Source organism: Apteryx rowi, unplaced genomic scaffold (assembly GCF_003343035.1).
Source record: "Apteryx rowi isolate R43461 unplaced genomic scaffold, aptRow1 scaffold_103, whole genome shotgun sequence".
NCBI classification, from domain to species: Eukaryota; Metazoa; Chordata; class Aves; order Apterygiformes; family Apterygidae; genus Apteryx; species Apteryx rowi.
In genome coordinates this window covers 2267372-2288427 of record NW_020447231.1, presented here as the reverse complement: position 1 = coordinate 2288427, position 21056 = coordinate 2267372, and the positions used below count along the sequence as shown (strand labels likewise).

At 42.9% G+C, this 21056-nt stretch overlaps 1 protein-coding gene across 4 annotated transcripts in view; it reads right to left on the bottom strand.

The window, feature by feature from the left end:
* The window catches only part of MGAT4A (alpha-1,3-mannosyl-glycoprotein 4-beta-N-acetylglucosaminyltransferase A), a 73958-nt gene extending 60001 nt beyond the window's left edge, over positions 1-13957 (bottom strand). Inside the window, exons 1-2 of one of the 4 annotated variants that reach the window (XM_026065791.1) lie at positions 13833-13957; positions 8949-9264 (exon numbers count right to left, since the gene is read on the bottom strand). In XM_026065791.1, the coding sequence (XP_025921576.1) occupies positions 8949-9042 (94 nt within the window). In that variant the 5' untranslated portion in view covers positions 9043-9264; positions 13833-13957. Of the gene's footprint in view, positions 1-8948; positions 9265-12151; positions 12352-13832 lie in introns of those variants that run through there. The other 3 variants (XM_026065817.1, XM_026065807.1, XM_026065801.1) reach the window with 3 other exon arrangements.
* Between the last annotated feature and the right edge of the window lie 7099 nt (positions 13958-21056).

The window sequence follows — 21056 nt, the reverse complement described above, 5'->3', positions numbered from 1 at the left end:
ACTCTACAACTCATGCACATCTGTACATTCTCCCAAAAGGCATGGAGCCATGTGACTCGCAGCACACATGCCAACCCACTGAGCAATAGCTGAGCAGTTGATCCCCCTGAGGCATCCCAAAAGCATGGGGACTATTGTGCAATTAATTGCTCAGTTACTTACCAAATACACACTTGCATAAAACTTCCCAAAGGTGTTACCTAAACAGTCACTGTCTACACATGATGTGATCAAAATTGGGATTTCTGGTAATGCAGGCAGCAATAGCATGCCTGTGCGGCACCATCCATCTGGGGCTAACAGACTTTGCATTTGAGGGATTTCTGCCCAGGCCAGATTTCCATGAAGAGAAAGACGTTATGTCCAGGAAAACCCAGATGTATGGTACCCCCAACCCATCTTCAAGAACCACCATTCATATTTATGTTCACACATTGTTTGAACATTCAGGCTTCAGATTTTGAGAGTTAAGATGCTGCATGTTCTCGGATGGATTAACTCAGCAACAGATCAATGTGGCACAGGAAATGGCATACAGGGAAATAAAAAGCATGACTCAGAATGAAAAAGCAACCATTCAGTTTTGATAGCCTGAAAGCTTCTGAAAACTTTAATATGATTTACTTCTACTATAGAACTGTCAATAACTCTGTTCTGGGAGTTAAACYATTCCTTTCCCTCCCCTCTGAAGCCAACAAAACATACGCGTACAAACCAGGAACTACAACAAGAAAAACCCGTTTTCTAAATTAAAATGAGATTAGTAATGGCAGATGCATGGCCAAATATTCCCTTGTTCAACATTCTAATACACTAGGAGAAAATTCAGCTAACCAAAGACAACAGCGGTCAGAAGACGTGCTACCACCTCACAATTACAACACTATTCTAAGAGCTGAAACTTTTGAATCTTCTTACAGTTTTGGAAGCAAAATTGAAGCGCCATAGAAGTTTGATTATTAATTCCACCCCTGCTGGTGGTTAGGGGTTGCTGATGTTCCTTGACGATTTGTGCCTCAATGACTGTGTGTTGAACAAGCTCAGTTTCCAAGTACAGATTCTTTCTAACTTGTCCACTTTACAAACAACCCAGAATCAAAGTTTTGCCGTGCTCCTGCATGGTTGCAAATTAACAACAATCCCACAAGTCATAACCTGACCCCATCAGATTGGTTACATTCAAATCTCTCTCCAATAGTACCTCTACAGTTTGTCTCTAGGGGCTGCACACCTAAATATGAGGGCTGTTTATTTACAAATTACTTTACTAGTAATTTGTAATGGAAAAAAGATCTAGTTCAGCCTCTCTGAGGTGTCAGAGGAAATTTACATATTCATGATGTTGATATGCAAGGTCATGATGAATCTGTGGGCCACACTAGCAACATTTCCATGAGATAAGCAAAAAATTTTTTTAAAATTTGAGAATAAAATATTAAAATTATATATTGTCACAAGCAAAAAGAGGGTTTCTGTTGTTTACTGTTTGATGGATAGATGGCATGTCTACGGGAAGCATCAGCAGAAAATGACAGAAAGCTGCATGAAAGCCAAGGAGACAACCCAAAAAGCAGCTGGAAGCACAGCTCTAAAAGACTGTCTAGAGTAACTGCTTTTTAGACAGGGACTAGCTGGAAGAAAGCCTTGCACTGTGAGCAAGGAAACCACTTTCTATTCACTTTCTGCCATTTTCAGGAAAACAAAACACAGTTCATTATAAACAAACAAAACTACACTATAGGTTTACCAATGTTCTGCCCAAACAAGAAACAACTTACAGGATTCTAATTGTAGGGATTGTATCAAAAATAAAAAAAAGGTTTTTTGTTATCCATACAACAAATAAAATTTGGACTGCACAGGGGGAATTGGGTTACTGAATAAGATACTACTCTAAACTGAGGGGGTGGGGAAAAATCACACTTAAAAATAAAAACAAGCAACTTTCTGAAATTCTGCTAACAATATTTTAATGGTTCYGTGCATAGAAAGGTCTGTGAACATTAACAATAATAGGTTAAGTGAAGCTGCTAAAATACAAGGAAACATTTCGTGTGTTTTAAGAGACCAACTGGTCACCATAATAAGGGGCAACTCCTGCATATCTTACTCAAACATCAATGTTAGTTACTAATGAAAAGCGCTGGCAGGTCACTCTTAGCACAAGTAGAAACAAACCTGGCCAAGTCAAGAATACGTAGCATAACTTAGGTTAGCAAGGACTTCCGGAGGTCATCTAGTCCAGGCTCCCGTTCAAAACTAGCTTTAACAAGATGACTTCAAAGTTTTATCATTTCTCTCATCTGGAGGTCTTCCCTACTTTTGACTTTTTTGGTGTCAAATTGACTTTAAAAAACCAGTGCAGCTCCCTTTTTCTGTGTTAGCCCAAATCTCTGTTGGTACCAAACATGGTATTGGTGACTTTGACTTGTCTTCACTGGTTTAATCTGCTCTTAAAAATTCCTATAATGGAAATTCCTCATCCCTCCCAACAACATACTCCAGTATGTAACTGAACTCATCATTAGAAATATCTTGTCCACTTGTCTAATCTAACTTTCCCTTGCTTCAGTTACAGTCCATTATATCCTGTCCTATTCACTATGGCCACAAACAACAGATCATATCCTTTCTTTTTGCAAGAACTTTTAACACACTTGAAAATTATCATTCTTTCTTCTCGCACCTTTCCCTTATGCTATGCAATGCCAGTACACTGACTTTTTCCTTACAGTGTACATTTTCTAGATCTTCAGTCACTCATTGCTCTTTTGAACCCTATCTAATGAATCTGTATTTTCTTTGCAGTGCAACATCCGGAAGTGGACACAGTAGCAAGCAGAGCAGAAGGAACACTTCCTGCGTCTTGCAGGAATGGTATACTTTATACTACTACACCCTTTTTTGTTGGATTCCTTTTTGTTTCTGCAATAACACGATGACTCAGGTTTAGCACGTGATTTACAATAAACTGTTGTTCCTAATTAGAATCCTAACACCCAGTCTCTGAATGATGCAGTAAGGCAGAAATAGTCAAGAATACTGAATGGGAAAGGGACGTCCGGGGYATTTTCCCCTGCCTTCAACAGCACTTGGGATTTGTCCCAATCCTCCATTCACCTCCATTCTTGACTGTCTCAAATTTGCAGAAGACATTTTGAATGCTGACTGCTCAGCCTAACTCTACTGCTCCTCCCAGCAAGGTGCAGTCTGAAATTTCATATGCACTCACTCCTTTCCATCACCCAGATTTACTAATGAAAATACCAACCGGCAGTAAACCCAGGATAGATCACAGAGGAGCCACTCTTGCTCACTGGTAAAAACATAAGGGTGTATCTATTGGTAACTACTCCAGAAAGAAAGTATGAGATAAAGAAAGAAGATAAATGCTGGCTTACAATCCATGGCAAACATTTTAGTTGTTGCAGTAGAGTTGTTATGGTATGAGCAGCTGTGTCAGAAGCAACTGTCTTTCCGGGCTAAGTTACTCATGTGATATCCTCTGCATGAGACAACAGACTGTTTTGGAGAAGTCATGCAACCATAGAAGACTCAGGCTGAACAACTATTAAAGGAACCCAYGTAGAGCAAAAGCAGCAGCTTTCCCCAACCCTGAGGGCTGGCCCACAATCAAAGAGCAGTATCTCAAGCTGTTAGCCAAGACTGATCACATTATATACTCCAGGAGCAACCAAGTTTAGAATCCCACAAAATGTTGTGCTAATCCAGCTAGCACTTTATTGAAACACAGGACAAGGGGATGGGGCAGTGCTGCAAAAGGTCCCTTTCACTGTGATCCTTTTGAGTGCAACTCATCAAAATTACTGGTGTCAGTGAGAAGTTCTGTTGCAACAGGCATGAGACAGACACAATGGTACTGATAACTGCAGCCTGCCCACCTGAGCACCTGAAATATGTACCTCTTCCACTTGATTCATCTGCACTTTCATTGACTGCAAAAGACTCACAATAACCATGCCAAACCTACATTCCTGACTGGCCGTCATGAAATTCAACTTGTATTTCTAATATCAGTAAGCCACATATGAATTTGTCAACTTTGGAAACCAAACTTGAAGTGTATTTTAGATTAAAACTTCAGTAATACTCATGTGCTGGTGTTAAAAAGAAAAAGGAAACTATTTCCTTTAAATTCAGCTCCTAGAAGATCTGCAACAGCATTTCTAAAGGAAACCAACACTTCCCTTCTATTCAAAAGAAAAGAAAAATAGACCTTGTTCACCTTCCTCAAACAAATTGACTGACATGAATTGTTATATGCACTTTCTACTTTATCATTGCATTCCTTCCTTTTCCCTTACTCCAACTCCACTCCTCTCCATCTGTTGTCCATTTAACTTTTTTGGTTGATTAGTCTTACATCATTGGGAAATTGGCACATAACACTGACAATTAGAATAGGCAGCCAGAAGACTGTAACCAGCATTTACTCAGATAACTTCTTTTAGGATCAAAGCATAAATTAAGATGAGTTATGGTTGCAAAGCATTTAGATGCATCTTTCAGATTTTTATTCTATTTTTCAAGAAAAATAAGCATAATCATCGCCAAAAAAAATAATTATTTCCTCTCCTCTCTGTCCCATTTCCTCCATGGTTCTGTAGGACTTTTCTCCTCCAAGAAGTAATATTCCTTGTTCTCACTGCAAAATTTCCCATCAATGATGCCTTTCATTTTAGGCTGTTACGTTTTCCTATTCCTAAATTAATTTAGTTTGTTAAGTTTGGATATCATTTAGCACTTACAATTATTGTGGCTGAGCACCACAGTAGGGTAATTCTAATTTTATGAAAATAGACAGAAGAGGAAGGAGACAACAGTTTTATTATACAGGTCAGGCCATTTTCTTACCTCTCTAAAGGAGAGAAAAGGTCATCATTAACAGCAAGAAGGCAACAGTAACTCCAAAATTTGCTACAACGGTTGCTACTAAATAAAGTAGCTCCTACTCATTGCCTAAGCATGAGTGAATATTCAGCAAGCCTAGAAAGCTGGTTAACTATCTCATGAGCTACATTAGAGAAAAGGATGTTTTGCATGGAAAAAAGATGGCATACACTGCTTTGGGAACCACATCATTTAGACAATCCTGAAGGGTTAAGTTGTCTCAGATTTTTAGGATCCATACTCTGTACAGGTTCTTATCACTTCCAGTAGTCAAGTGCCTTCCATAAGTGATACAAGGCACTGTTAATTACTGTTTTTCAACAAGAATAAGGATACATACTTTAAGCAAAAAGACTGCTGTGTGTTTTTACCAAAGATGACAGGATCAGGGTAGAACTTCCATGTGGAAAGCAAATGATGAAGTAGATGAATATTTGATAAGGAAGTTCATTCTACCATATCAGCCCTAATTCAGTAAGTTATTTACCTTGCTTACTAACTTCCATGAGGATGACAGGAGGTTTGCTGGGCCCAAGCAGCAGTTCTTTAGCAGAATCCTCCTGGATCATTACGTACTCAAACTCAGACCACTAGTCACATTGAAGACAAAACATCAAGATCACACTCTACATAGCACACATCTTTGATGTAATTTTTGTGATTGGTATAATAGCTACAGAGTAATACCTTGTACTAGCTGGATCTTCTTAAGAGCAGTGCCTGTAGGATAAAGAAGACTGCATTTCAAAAATGAGGTGGTGAAGTCCTGCAACACTGTGCAGGTCAGGAGTACTGGAAAGCATGATCCAGTCACAACAGATGATGTTAAGCATAAAGCTGTCACTTGCATAAGAGTCTAGCCCTAGGAGGGATTCAAGGGCCTCTTAAGTTGTACTGACCAACTGTGAATATGAAGTGACAAAAGAACGGCACCCCTCAGTGCAGATCCTTTAAAAGTGCTTTCTTACATGCTCCAAAGTAATCTCCATTTTGATAAGACTGGATTTCCAAAATCTGTATTTCATTTATGAGTTAATCACGTCCAAGCATATTTTTAAACACCAGAAAGCAGCTTTACAACTCTTTTTCGTGCTTCCCACAGAAGGGAGAGGTCTTCCCCAGGTGTATGCAGGGTTTGTACTGCTTTCTTACAGCTCCAGCGCTTCTAGATATTGCATGGGGTCCAGGAAGTGGCAAAGATCTTGCCCTAGTTTTGAAGATACTCTCCAAAGATAMGAGCTAATTCAGTCAACCTTCTTAGAACACAGTTAACTTTAAACACAAAAACATGTAATTAGCCACTTCATCCARATAACCTTTCACAGTACAGATCATTGTTATTTATATAATCTGGCAACCAGACTAAGCTAGAATCATGCTCTTCCCAGGGAAGGCAGGATTCAGAGTATTTACTTTAACTCCCAACAACTTTTCAGCCTATCCTTACAGTTTGTAAAGCACTGATCTCTAGAGATAAATTTTTGCTCTTTAAACTAGTATCAAAGTCTGTATCACCTTAAAATGTCTAAACCCTGCCTTGCACAAGTATGTTTTCACACACTGGGACCACATATATTTATTAGAGAAAGATATGATCTGCAGAAATACCACATCATTCCAGACTTATCACTATTGTGCAAACAGTTCTGCTTTTCAAATGACAATCATCCAAGGTCTTTATGCAGAGATCCCTTAGTTCTTCAGTTAAAATGAATCATATGAAGAGTGGTTTAAGGTTGTTGGAGCAAGGCACTATGCTTCTGCTTTTAAAAAGCAAAATTTGCTTGGTTACCACTTAGAAGCTAACAATTTGGGGGTTTGCCTTTTCTTTTAAAAATTGTAATAGTATTTTCTTTTTGAGTGCTTTCTAAGTGTAGATTTACTTTGCTATCCAAGACTGACAAATGCCTACAGGAGTCTAACACATACCATATAAATGTAGACAAATAAAAAAAAGATAACGATCCTAGTAGTGAAACCTCAGAGCCTCTCATGAATAGAAACAAGTGCCTTATTTGCTTATAATTGAGCCAAACAATAATTTGAAAYGAAAAAGTGATCAAAGAATTAAAAGACCATCCCATAAGGTTTATTAAATAAACATAAAATGATATCAAGCTTAGAAAATGAATTCTTAAAAAAAACCAGACATATATTGTCAGTTTCAAAGCTTTTCTCATTGGTGTGGAAATGTCTCTAGTTTAAAACATGGTACTGAAAAGAACTCAAATCTCTGTTAGTCTTACACTTAGTATTTTATTAATTTACACGGGTTGTCTAAGATAGAAAGTGAAATAAAATTTAATATTTTATTCTATGTATAAATTTTACTTGAAGGAACACCTTAAGAGCAAATTGCTTAGATCGTAGTTACATAACTGCAATTCATGATTACTTAACATATTACTGACATCTTGTTACACTGACTTTTATTTAACAAATTACCATCTTAATGTTCAACAGAAAGATCTGGAGGAAGATAAAAAGCATAACTTTTATACTACCATTAAGGAAGTATTTATTCTGAGCACTCAGATGGAAAAAAACAAGTATCAAAAACAGAGCTGTCTGACCACCAGAAACTTAAACATGCACTGAATGTCACCAAGTACCATACAGACCAGTACTGTCTCAGTAGTGACCTTTTTTTAGCAAGGAAAGAATTAGTAACATGAAGTTTAATTAGAGAATGTGTATGGTATTAACCAAAATGAAAAAAAAGGCTACTTGTGTGCGATTTAAATACCCTTTATTGTCAGTCTTTGGCACTTTTACCCTTCTGTTGCCCAATTAAAAGATCTGTACATTACCACAACCTCAAGAACCTGACATTTTTACTGAGGCTTGCATTCACAAGGCTAGCCTACTGACCAACTGCTACAGCAGAGATCAGACCACATGGCATCTGCTTCTCCTACAAATGCCCAGTGGAAAAACAGTCAATATGCCACAGAACTCATCTGCTTATTCCCAAAGGATCTTTTTCATTCTTCTTGTATACTTAAAGAAAGGTTGCACATTGGCTGTGCTACAACAGACGGTATTCCTGGAAATTCTCAGCTTGCTCTTCTTATTGGACCCAAAGCACAACTGAAGACAAGGTTCTCAGCAGAACAGTCAGACCAAACCATGTAACAATCTCATTTAAGACAGAATGTGTTTTAAAGTGATTTTATCTTTGAAGGACACAGTCTACTATTTTTCAAGAGACCAGGTCTTTATAAAACAAATATCCTGCTTCTAGAAACCACTACTGAACAAGTTTGCTCGCTTTCCTGAAGGACAAACCCAAAACATCTTATTCGCAGTAAACAGTTCTGACCATCAGAACACCAGAATTTTCCCAGGTTCACATGGACTGCAACATGATTAACAAACATATATAAAAAAGGTAAAAATTATTATACATGACAGTTTCTTCATTATTTCATGAGACTGCTCATATTATTATAATAGATGCATTTCCCATTACTTGGTCAACTTGTTCATATTACTGCATTTCTTAAATCATACTCAGACAAAAAATATCGTACATTTCCTTCAAAGACAGCAAGAAATAAAAATCACTCAATGATGTTGATTGGCAGTTTGCCATTGCCATCACCAAACCATCAGGGAAGACAGAAAGCAGCACCAAAAATAACACTCTCCAGCCTAGTTCATTGGCCATATGTTATAGGAAGAAAAACAAAGCAAACAAACAAAACAAAMAAAAAACACCCAGAAAAGTCTGTTTCTCCAAAAACCATACACCAGATAAAAAACCCTATTCAGTCTGAACCAAACCCTCAAACAGCAGTATTTGTTTCTCTTCAGAGGTTTTTTTTTTCCTAAACAAAAGGATTCCTTCCAAGTTAATTTTCAAAATCTACTAGCAGGTATTTATTTCTCACCAAGGCAATACCTTCTGGAGCAGAGGTAGTCAACATACAATTTACAGATTACTAACATACAGCAGCAACACATATGCTGTACTATTCATTCCTGTGCCATACACTCACATGGAGGTCAATTTGTTTTCATAGCCTTTTACTTACCTTTCCCATTTTGCCATGCAGTATACCAAGACAAACTGAGGAAAGTAGTGATGAACACTAACACGGTGGCCACAGTTCCATTTCGGAGCCTCATCTCATTTCAGCATCACACTTGTTTACGTTCTATTAGCGATTAGGATCTGTTGGGCTTGCTGTAATGAAGTCAGCTGAAAGTCCACCAGCAGCAGCAGCTGGCCAACAGCAACACAAAACGTGGCTCTCATATATCAAACATATCATAAATCAATCCATTCCAAACTGTTGTTCAGCTTTCTTATCAGTTTTCATAAGTTAACTTCTCTTTATTCTTCTAGTCCTGTTTAAAGGAAACAAAAGTTTAACAGTTTAAGACAAAACAATATTTACAAGAGACCCTCATGTACCAAAATACAGCAGACAAATGCTACTATACGCTCACTACTATGGCCTACATGCACTGCCTCAGTCTCAGTTCAGGGAATAGCACTTGTTACATTAGTTTGTCCGTTTCCATTAGAACTGCCTGTATCTGGAAGAACCACATTTCACGTGTTTGGTTGTTAAAGGATAAACATATATATGACCTATATGACAATTCTATCATAAACTCAAGGCAAGATCAAGTGTTGTACTGGCAGATATGAGAGGGTTCTCAGGAACAGAACAACTTGAGGCCCCAATTGTAAGTACTCACTTTGACAAAACCCCTCTGAAATCAGTGGGGCCTAGTGTAACTGCAGGACTGGAACTATCTCCAGTGAACTGAGATCAGGGCTTTAAACAGCATGTATAAGTCTACATCATTTATCTTTCTTTGCTCAGTGCAAAAAATATTTGATCCATCCACAACCATTTTTTTTCTAGTTTAGCTTCAGCTGAAGCACAGATTACAGTCACACATGCAGAGATTCTTCAATCTGTAACAGCAGGCAGCAATGCACAAAAAACATGAAAGTACCACGCTACGACCATATCACTCCTCTATTCCCACCACACATGCACAAGGACACAGCACARAGCTTATCCAACAGTTCAGTTTTGCCCCAGATGAAGGTTCCATATCCTGACTAGAAAATCCTCAACTGTTCAAACACAGCCAGCATCTAAACACACTATCCTAACCAAGCAGGACAAAGAAAATATGGAAGTAAATTAACCCATGCCCTGCTTTAAAAGCCGGGGAGATTTGTTTTTAAAGAGCCAAATCATCATTTCAAGTAGCATAAACATTTGACATTCTTTCAGGGTACTGCCAGTTTTTCCCCACAATAAGTTCCATCTGATACAGGTATGTTATGCAGCAATAAAGAAAGACCTGCCTTGAATTTTCCCATCACAAGCAATCTCTGTCAATCTTTTCCCTGGGTACATTTAGAACAACAGGGAAAATATTTTTTTTATTATACTGGTACCTAGACATTCAAGTCAAATCTGAGCTACTGCAGCACGCACAACCTTTACCAAAGAACTTGGAAACAAGACAGGATGAACAAGCAGGTGTGGTTAACAAAAGAAAGGCAGAGATCAACAAAGTTACAGAACCACATGCTCAAACTTTGCTCACAACTTCCAGGCCACAGAAAGCGGTTACCTTCTGACTATGATTACCTCACATACTTCACATACAATGCTAGTAATGTGCTTTGGGCTTTGAGGAATTTTATGCACAGACAGGACTTTGACTTTAAACATTAACTTGGAAATCACATAGCACCTATGAGGTACAGAACAAATGCATGTATGTGGGAAGTGGACAAAGTGGATAGTAAAATTCAGTAAGAAACAAAATAATGAGCAGGAACAGAAAAAACTGTGAAAGGCTTTATGAAATAGGAAACCTGAATTCAACACAATGAAAGATAAAGACAGCTGAGAGATGTAAAGAAAACTAACATGGAGAGCACGGCATGCCAGGAAATATCATCAGCACAAGCACTTTGAATAGGAGATGGACATCATAAAAGTCAGAGAGGTAGGCAACAGTAATTAGGTCAGAAGACAAAAGTCTGGATGAACTTTAATAACAAGGATAGAAAAGAATCTCAAAACCCCAAAGTTTCATATGGCCTGGCTGCAAGAACAGTTCAAGTCATTCCCAGACTACCAGAATAAGTGACTAGGACACTGACAATGCCAGTGACACTGACGGTTTAACAGGGCTAAAGTTGCTCTGAAGCAAGGATGCCTAATCTATAGCCTGCCTTAACTGTTATTTATTCTAGCTGCAGTCAGATCCCTCCAGAGCAACTCAAGTGTACACAATGGACCAGGATACAAGCTAGGTGGATTATCCCAGCAGGGGAAATATACAGCTGGTCCAACATGCAACCAGACAGGGCAACTAGGAAAGTAAAAATACCATCTGATAATGCAAGGAAAGTGAACTGCCTGCCTTGCCAGAAAGTCTGGGCGTCATTTTTACATTTGCTGCCACAAAATCTAGAGGTCGTGATCAGGGCCTCTCACTGTGCTATTTAAAGCTACAGGAAAACACCAACTGAAAGAATTTTAAAATGGGGGGGGGGAGGCAAGAGGAAGAAACCAGTAGTAAAATGATTAAATTACCAGTGAATACGCACAAAACTGTGTCAAATTAAGAATTATCATGGTTTTGAGTGGGCTGGTTCTACTTTTATCCTTATTCTCTGTATACTTCACACAACACCAGGGGTCTTCTGGTGTTGCCCCCTTCACCAACTCCTCTTAACACAGGCATCAACAGCTCAGCTACAGTACTTAGATGATCATTCAAGTATTTCAATACATTAAACTGCATACATGAAGGCAATACATGTACTAGAAGCATTTCAGCTTTTAAAAATTGATCTAGTTAAGCCAGCAAAAACCCACATGTAGATGCACTTAAATTATTTAACCCCCAGGTGGTCACTTTAGATTTGTTCAATAATTTACAACACAAACTAAGCTAATTTAACCGAGGGGTAATCCAGTTTAAGCCTACATTATGACAGGGTATAACTAGACACATGAAGCCTGTGAAATTTTCCAGCACTGATATGACTTAAACCTTGCCACTGCAAACAGGAATGCCCCTGCTAGATGCTGAAGGCAGTGAGAACTGAAGGTACTTGGCATCTCGCAGAAGCTGAGCAGCACCCTACTGAATCATGCCTTAAATAAACTACGAAGTTTCTGTATGTATCCAGATACTCCTGTAATACATACAAAGCATAGTTTCAACTGCAAACCATAAAACCTGATACACTTCAATGCCCCTGCAAATGCTCAGCTCGGTTCCTTACACGCTTGCTGAAAGGTTTGGCTGTGCAGGTTCAAAGCCTGAAGAGTGCCAGACTTCTGAGAGGATCAGACCAGATCCCATTCTGCAAAAGCACCTACAATGGCAGCAGTACTGTATTTAGAAGGTTGTTCTGTAAGGCATACAAGAGTGGTACGTTATTAAAAGAAAACAAAAAAGAGAGCAGGCGGGAGAATTTCTAGGCAGACTCTTTTTCACCTTATTTTARTCGAAACATTTCCCAATCCCCAGAGCCGAGAGCCCCAGCCTGAGCCCCCTCCCCCAGCCCGCTGGCTCCATCCTCCCTCCCGACACCGGCTCCCTCTGTGGCCGCCAGCGAATGAAAACCCGTTTTCCTCCCTCTCTGCCCAAGCAGGTCACCGGCACCCCGCTCCGCAGGTGAGCGCCCGGCGGGAGGTGCTGTCCCCCCCCCCCGCCCCTTCCCGGGGCCGCCCGGACGCCGCAAGTTCAGCGAAGCCCCGCGGCCGAGCAGGCAGCCGCGCGCCGCCACCGGCGACCGTTAGCGGCCGTTAACGTTCTTTCCCCCCCGCCCTCCGCGCGCTGACAGCCGGGCTCGCCGCCGCCGCGGCGCTGCCATTTCGCAGCCGAGTCCCCCCCTCCAGCCCGCTGAGGGTCCGGCGACGGCGGCGCGCTGCCGCCGCCCGCTGCGGAAACGGGGGCGGCCGCCGCGGCGCGTCCCGAGTTAGGCGGGATCTTCCCTGCCGTTTCCCCCCCTCTCTGCTCGTGAGTGTTTACTCGGGGAGCGAGAATTCAGGCGGGGGGGACGAGCATCGGCCGCCTCCAGCTCGTGGGGGGAGAGTCTGTGTGTGCGGAGCGGCGGAGGGCGGCAGGGACCGCGGAGCAGCGGCGAGCCCCGCCGGCCGCGGCGGCCGTCCGGGCGGCAGAGGGCGAGAGCTAACGGCGATGGAGGGGAGAGCGCCGGGTCCGGGAACCTGCGCGTCTGGAAGGAGATTTTTTTTCCTTTTTTTTTTTGGAGCGGGAGGAGGAAGAGGGAAAGGAAGCTGCAAACTCTGCTAAAAACCCTTCAGGCTCCCAGCACGCCAGGAGGGGAGGGAGAAAGAGGAAGGGTGCAAAGACAGAGAAGGGGCAGCGGCAGCGCTCTCCCGGGCACCCCCGCCACCCCAGCCGGAGAAAGAGAGCGAGCATCCCCGCTGTGCTCCGGACCTCGGCGGCGCCCTCCACATGCTCTGCCAAGGGCCGCGGACACCCCCAACGCTGGGCGGAGGAAAGGGGTGGCAGCAAGTCCTGCGAAGGACCCGCAGGCTGTCGTTACACCACCACGCAGGTGCATGTGCGCGCAAAAGGGTGCATGCATGCAGATAGGGGAGCAGGACGGCCCCTTGCCTGCCTCCCTCCCTCCCTCGGGCAACACCGCAGGGATCCCCAGCGCGCGAAGGGGAAGCGCCTCCACTGCAAACCCCCACTAAAGGGTGCAGAGAAGGAGGCATGTCCGGTCCCAGCTTCCAAAAACCCGGGGGCGGGGTGCAAAGCGGGGGGTGGAGGGAGCGGTCTGCCGTAGCTACCGCTACCCGATCGCCGGCTCCAAGCCGAGTCCGAAGCCGGCACCAGGGGCTCGGGGACCGCTGGGGGAACCGGCTGCCAGACAGCGCCGCGGCCATCCTCACCTGTGCGCTGCGCTCCGGCAGGGGGAACCGCGGGGGCGCGCGGGCAGAGGCGGCGGCGAGCGACTGTCGCGGCTCGCGCCGGGGCTCGCGCTCACCGCTCCCTCCCTCATCAGCGACGCGCTCAGCTCGCGCAACCGCCCCCCGCGCCCGGCTCCGTGGAGCCGCGCGGGGCCCCGCCCCACCGCCGCGGAAGCCCCGCCCCCGGCCTAACGACGTCCCCGCCGGCAGCCAATGGGGGGGGCGTCGCGCCGGGAGGCGCCTCTCACTGGCTGAACCTCCTGTCGCTCTGTTCGGCCGCGGCTATAAAAGCCTCAGTCTCGCGAGGCCTTTCCTAGTCGTTGCGTCGGTGGCGCGGGCGTTAAGGCGAGTGGTGGCAATGCGCTGCGCACCTTTTTTTTTTTTTTTTCCTTCCTACCGTCTGTTTGTGCTTGTTAGGCTGTGCTTTTGGGTTTGTTCCTCTGGAGGAAGCCCTAAAAGGGTTTAGTGGCCTGAGCACTTGGTTATGCATTGCTCAGTGAGCGGCTGGTGGAGCTTCATTTCTAAGGTGGTGGTGGCGGCGGCAGAAGGTCCTCCCATGTCGTTTCTGGGCCAGGCTTCTGATCTGGGGTGCGAGGGTGTGTTTGTACTCTTGAGGGGAAGTTGAGCTCAGCAGATCATTTCTTGCACTGCCTGTTTGTGCCAAGCACATAGCATGCGCCTGTGCCCTGTGTGATGTGCTTGTTCTCCAGTGACAAGCAGCCAGGCTCATGAATTTTACCTGTGGGTGCATGCTGTGATAAGTGTCTCGCAGAGCAAACTGCGTGAGTTAAGAGAGCAGCTTGTTGCTTCACACAGGTTAAATGAACCCTCTGTCCTTTGTACTATCCACTAGTGTGGCTGTGGGGAGAGCATTCATGTTGCATTGGCATGCACGCTGCCCARGGAGCTGTTAAACAGGTACAGCTTTGGAGGTGTGAAAATGAGCTTGCTTTCCTCCAGAGGGTTGTTATTGCTGCACTGTATGACTAGTGAAAGGAGGTCAGTGGCAACTTTGCTCTATGGGCTCATTATTTAGGATTGCAGTGTTTCAGTTCTATAAGCAGTTCCCTCTCTTCACTGGTTGAAGTGTCCCAAAAGTTACATAGAGCAGCATGTTTTCAGGTTCTGCAAGCTCCCATTAAAGTTAAATAGCGCCTCCGGATTAGGGTGAGAGGCTATCTATCTTGCAAGAACCATGCTCTTGCTGTGTAGTGCTAACTGATTRGCAGTGTTCAGTCCTCTTCCACCTCTTCTTCCCTTGTCCTCCATCTGATTTAGGCAAAGTCTACAGCAGACGCCTTTGCTCTCAGTTAAGGCTCTTACCTTGGATGTAGTGGGATAGTTCCCCACAAGAACTTTATAAACAGTGCTAAAATCTTCTTTATTATTCTGTTTTAATAGTGACATTTAACAAGTTTCCATAGGTTTTCTTTTTTCTTTTTTCCAACCAAAGCTTAAACATATTATAATGTTCTTGCATATTCAGGCAACTGCTGGGCAGCCCTCAGTGACTTTGCAGGCCATCTCAAAGCTTGAGAAAAGGGGCCTGTGGCAACTCAGGCTGAGCACAAAAATGGGCTCAGGAGAAAATTGCAAGGCCTTGGCACCCAGACTGTCCTACAATTTTATTTAAGCGAGTGGCGAGAACTTATTGTRCAAGTGTGTGCTTCAGTTCTCCTTTTTGTAATGAAGTTGAATGAAGTGGATTTTTTGAAAAACAAATTCAGTACAATAACTTTTGAACAAAAATTGGCGTAGGCACATACACATGTAGTCACCTTCTACAGAACTTCTGTAGAGATCCCAACAAGCTAAGAACATCAGAGCCACAATTATTTGCCTTCAATAGATTAGTGTTGCTTAGGGATGTGGTTTTTTTGCATTTCTGTGTTTGGGGGGGAAAAAAAGCTAMTGGAGATATTCTTGCATAAAAGTGTTTTTGTCAGGAGAGATTAGTCTGATGAAGAAACAAATGTGCTGAGATGAATTTAATGACAGTTATTTCAAGATATGACTATCTTATCCTTCCTGCTTCTTTCAGTGATTAAAAACTAGCATTGGGAAGGTTTATCAAGTGGACCTTGACAGTATCCAATTAACTATTAACTTCTACAAACAATAAAGTGGTAATGTGGTTATTTCTCAGTTCCTCTGACTTCTTCCCCTGAAATTAGTTTCATGAGAAGGAAGGCCAAGTTCAGGATTGAAAAAATTTCAACATTACCCTCACCTGACTTCAACAATCAGATGTCTCTTGGCATATTTCACTCTTTGATGCATAGAAAAATTGCATGGAGAGGGAAAATGTGCAGCTGCCAGAGAAGAGGAGTTTGGACAGTTTGGCTGATGCATTGAAATGTTGCTTACTTCTTGTGAGGTTGACAGCTCACCTTTGTGCCTGACCAATATTTAATGCCAGCAGATCTCCACATTCTTTCTGTCTAGTTATTCTTTCATCCTGAACTCATGGGTGTTGAACTGGAGTATCAATTTGCAATTTAGTTGGAGAAATTTAAGCACTTCCAAACGCTTCATGTTTAAGTGCAACTGTTAAGGTGTAAATACTATAGCAGGCATAGTGGGAAGGATTTGGGGGAAGAAATGGTTCTAAATATGAAAAGCTTAAGCCCTTAGTGTTCCAGCTTTGGCCTGGTGAAAAGAMGACCAAGGAGCTTGCTGTTCTGTACCAGCAGAAGGGAAGTGTATAATCATATTTTGGTACAGGGAACATTTCATGCTGTGAACTTTTTGCTAAGGTATTACCTAAATGTCAGAATGAAGACAAAATGGTAAAAGATCCTGTAATACTTTCATGTACATTGCAGTGACTGCTTGTGGCACACCTGGGCAGTCCAGTATTACAAGGCTGCAAGGTTGTCACCATTCATTGAATTTGGAATTTTTTTATCCAAACACTTTTCTTGACCCATTTAGAAGCATGAAAGATCATTGTTGTTGTCATTTCACAGTGCTAATCCTCTGGTTTTCCTGAACATTAAGAAAGATGCAAAAAAGGTTAAAGACCTTGACAGGGGGCAAGTGAAAGTCTTAACAGTTGCTCAGATGAAAAATGACAATCTGAAAATTGACTGTCTACTGACTGACAACTGCATCCTGTCTCAGAGAAAAGATTTATTCCCAGTCTGACACTGCCCTAGTTTAACTGAGCAAACACATTGTGACTGTCAGTGCTTCTACCTCCATTTCACCCCAGCTGTGCCTTTTTCAACTGTAAGCCCTTCATGACTTAATCTTTTTTGCCATGTGCTGATAGAGTACCTTGCTTAATGAAATTGTATTTCAGCTGGTGCTTTGCTGCATTTCAATATCCACAGTAAAAAKAGAGGCACAAATGTACCCAGTGTTTATTGGGGAAGGATTGGCAATGATTGCACGCTGCCCCTGCAACAGATATGTGCCCTAGGCTAGCTTCTGTGTAAAGTCACATGCAGTCCCTACAGCACAGGGCTAGCAACAGGGAAAAAAAGCAACCACCCTYTCAACTAGCTTCTTAAAACTGATGTATGGCATTGAGGAACCAGGCTTAAAATCATAGGTGCTATACTGGAAAGACTTGAGGCCCTAATGTAGCACTGGAATAGGGGAGTAGGAGATGGGGCTGATGGAAAAGGGAAGGGAAGCTTTGAAATCCCCTCAGGATGACTAGGTAAACTGRTGCCTGTATAACAATACAGAAGGATTTCCCATCTCTCAGACAGGTTTGATGCTCACTCAAATTCAGATCTCATTATGTTTTTATAGACATAAACTGAAACAAATGAATGCTTCAACAACTGAGCTAGTTTGCAAAGACAGTTTTTGTTTTGTAGTACAGTAATCTTCTTTTATACATGAAGCTGCTAGATGTACAGTTATGTATTAATGTGTGGCTTGTGTACCACCTATTGCAGTGCTAATACTCAACAAATAAAGGCATGTAGAAAATTACATTAAAATGGTTGTAGCTACAAATGCTTAGTAACCAAGAAATTGCCACATTTAAACAATATTCTGCACTTTTTGTGAACACATGATGAAATAATCTTCTGCTACATGCTGTAATACTGCTTCTCCCCACAGACCTGCATGTCATTCAAAAGCCGGGTGGGATGGTGCCATGAGGAAACTTCAGGATTCCTTTCCAGCAGGAAAATTATCAGTCCACTTTAAATCTGGGAGAACTGAGGTGGAGGGGATAAAATAACTTCTCTGAGAAGTCTCTTGGGGAGGTAGAAATACAACTTGATCTCCAAACTCCTTTTGCTCTACTCCAACCCCCCTTTATTACCGTCATTTCACTCTTGATGGAGGTAATGTTTTCTCTGAGCCATAAATGCCTCTGCCATATGTTCAGAGGTGATGCACATGTACATTTATTCATCTTCTTCTGAAAGAAGAAGCTTTTAGATGTGTTCCTACTATTACATAAACATAAACCTGGAAACCATGATACTCATACTGTACCAATAGTGCTGACAGTAGCTGAGGTCCAACACCTGGGTTGAGAACCATAAGATACATTTTCTATTGAACAGAATTTTCTAATAGTTGAAGTGAAAGGAAATCATATCAAGAATAAAGGATTTGTATTGCCAACTCTTTTGCCATGTGCCTGTATCATGGTACTCTCTTTCCCAATTTGAAAACACAGAAAGTGCAGTTCAGGAAAATCTTGAGAACTAGACTTAGTGCATTGGACGCCATCCTAAGCGAAACACCCCAAGAAGAAGTCTCTGTTCTCTGGCCTTGGCATAACTGGGTGATTGATCCACTGAAAGTAAGAAACCAGCAGCTGAAGGGAGGTCTGAATCAGGCCCTCACTATAGATTTCTGAAGGTGGCAAGAAACTGTTTGATATTCTTTTCTAGTGAAAATGAACATAATTCCAGACAGCACTGGGAAAGAGTCTAAATCAACTTACAAAGGTGAAAATGAGGTATTTTAAAAGGGTTTCTCAAAATCTATGATATTGTCACATAGGTAGCTTAAGCTTTGAGAGATGCTGGCTCATGTATAACTCTTAACTTACTTTGGGCAGAAATATTACAATATCTATAAACATTTTCTAGCTCCACCCACTGCAAATGCCCAAATATGCACTTGAATAATGCACAGTTAAGACTCTGTCATGTTCTCCAAAGATGTGAAGATTTGTAAAAGCCACAAAGATGATGCAAATCTAAACCTCTGACTGCCAAGAAACACAAACTAAAACTATATACTCCAGGCTTCTGACATAGGCTCCCCTGCCAGAGGGGACTGGCTGCACCTTTGCTCCTGCACTATTTTCTTTGCTTCACCCCTCTCTTCTTGTTAAGTCCAGCCCAGCTCTGCTTCATCAGTCCTCCTCCCTGCAGCAAGGCAGGGTTGTGCAGGTCATGCTTCAATCTGCTTTGTTACAGCCGGATGTTAAGAGTCAAAACCACACCCCAAACTGTTGGTTAAAACAGGGCTACCTCCTTCCTGCGCTCACCCTGTCACCCAGGAGATGTGCCTTTTGTGTCTGGTCAGTGGGTGTCCCTTCCTGCTTTTTCTTCCCTTGCTAACCGAAGCTCGGATCTGGATGTCCCCATGCAGACCAAACTGGGATAAAGCAGTCACTGCCGTGTCCCTTCACCCTGTGTTCTGTTTGCAACGGCAGTCAATAGCCTGCAAAGTTGTGCTGCAGCATGGGGTCTGCAGACAGAGGAGGGGTGGAAACGATGGAAAGCTCCCTGTGCTTTCTTGTGCTGACCTGACCTCTTCTTTCTTTGTAGTGGGAGAARCATCAGGTGAAGAATGAACCTGGTGCATCTTTCTATGGCTGGAGGTGGGACAGGGGGATTAAAATTCCTTCTCCTAATAAAAGATGAATGGGGGGGGATAGCAGACAAGCCACACATTGAGACATGGGGAAGTTTACAAGGATGGGCAGAGCTACCTCTCCATCTAGTGGTACGACCCTCTACACTCATGCCTCTGTTCTATCTTGGAAATTTAATTCCTAGCCAAAAATGTAGATGATGAACCCAATGCTCGAGGCAGTGGTTGGGCAAGCGTTTGCACTAGCAGCAGTCATCCTCTGGCTGGCCTTTGAACGCTTGGTCCGAGCATCGCCTCAAAGGGCGAAGAGACAGAGCCCTCTCTCTTGTACCTTCCTTGCCCCCAATGCCTCCTGCTCTGATCCTGTGCCTCTCTCCTGTCTTCCCTGACTGCTTTGCCTTCAAAATCCTGCTCCACAAGTGTGCCAAACATCATCCCCCATTTTGTCAGATATGTGTAAAGAGTTCAAATCCCAAATGCATCCCTAATCATTGGTAAGTGGGGTTTTTTTTTTGGGGGGGGGAGTGTCATCTGTCTAGGACTAATTTCCTTGTCAGCATTTCTAAAGCAAAGTCATAAGTGGATCTGAGAACATTATGAAATCCTACCTTTCATTTTACGGCAATCCCCAGGAGCGCAACACTCAGTCTTGGAAGCCACCAAAGGAAGGCACAGACTCATGAGCATCCATCATAGCCTCAGTTAAGTTGCAGCCTGCTGACCTGAGCTGCGTGGCCTCCCCCGCAGCATGGTGCCTGCCAGCTCCCTGGCCTCCACAAAGCCTTGGGCATCCCATGTGCATGTGACTGTGGTCTCTGCCCTGCACCACTCCACCTGAACTTGCTTGTTCTAAACTTAACCCTGAATATCGTATTCCCTGTGCCTCTCATTCAGCTCTGCAGCAGGGCCAGGGACAACCTGACATAAATCCTGAGTAGCTGAAATCAGCTTGGGGAGGATGAGACCTATCGTTTGAGCACAAAGTATGTGCCAAACTGATTTTGGAAATAGTTGATTTGGGGCAGGGGAGTGAAGAGGAAATGAATGAGGATGGTATCTTCAGACCCTCCTGCTCAAATTACCTATAGTACATATCATTAACCTTAACTCGTATCCCCCTGAGGCACAGCAAGTGTCAAGACAATCCCCATATGCATGTGAACTCTGGAGCACTGAAAATTATCAAAGCCGCTCTCCATTTAAACTAGCAGAGCTCTTGCTCTGCCGTAAGGAAAAGATCTCATTCTTTGCCCTATCACAGCAGGAATTCAGGCTATGTTAAGTCATTCTGACTGCCCTTAAAGGCTTTAGTAATGTCTCTTTCATCTGAGAATATCTTTCTTCCAGTTTAGAATCCCATCTCCTCCCCACAAAGCAAACCCGTAGTTATCCAAGCAGCTGTGG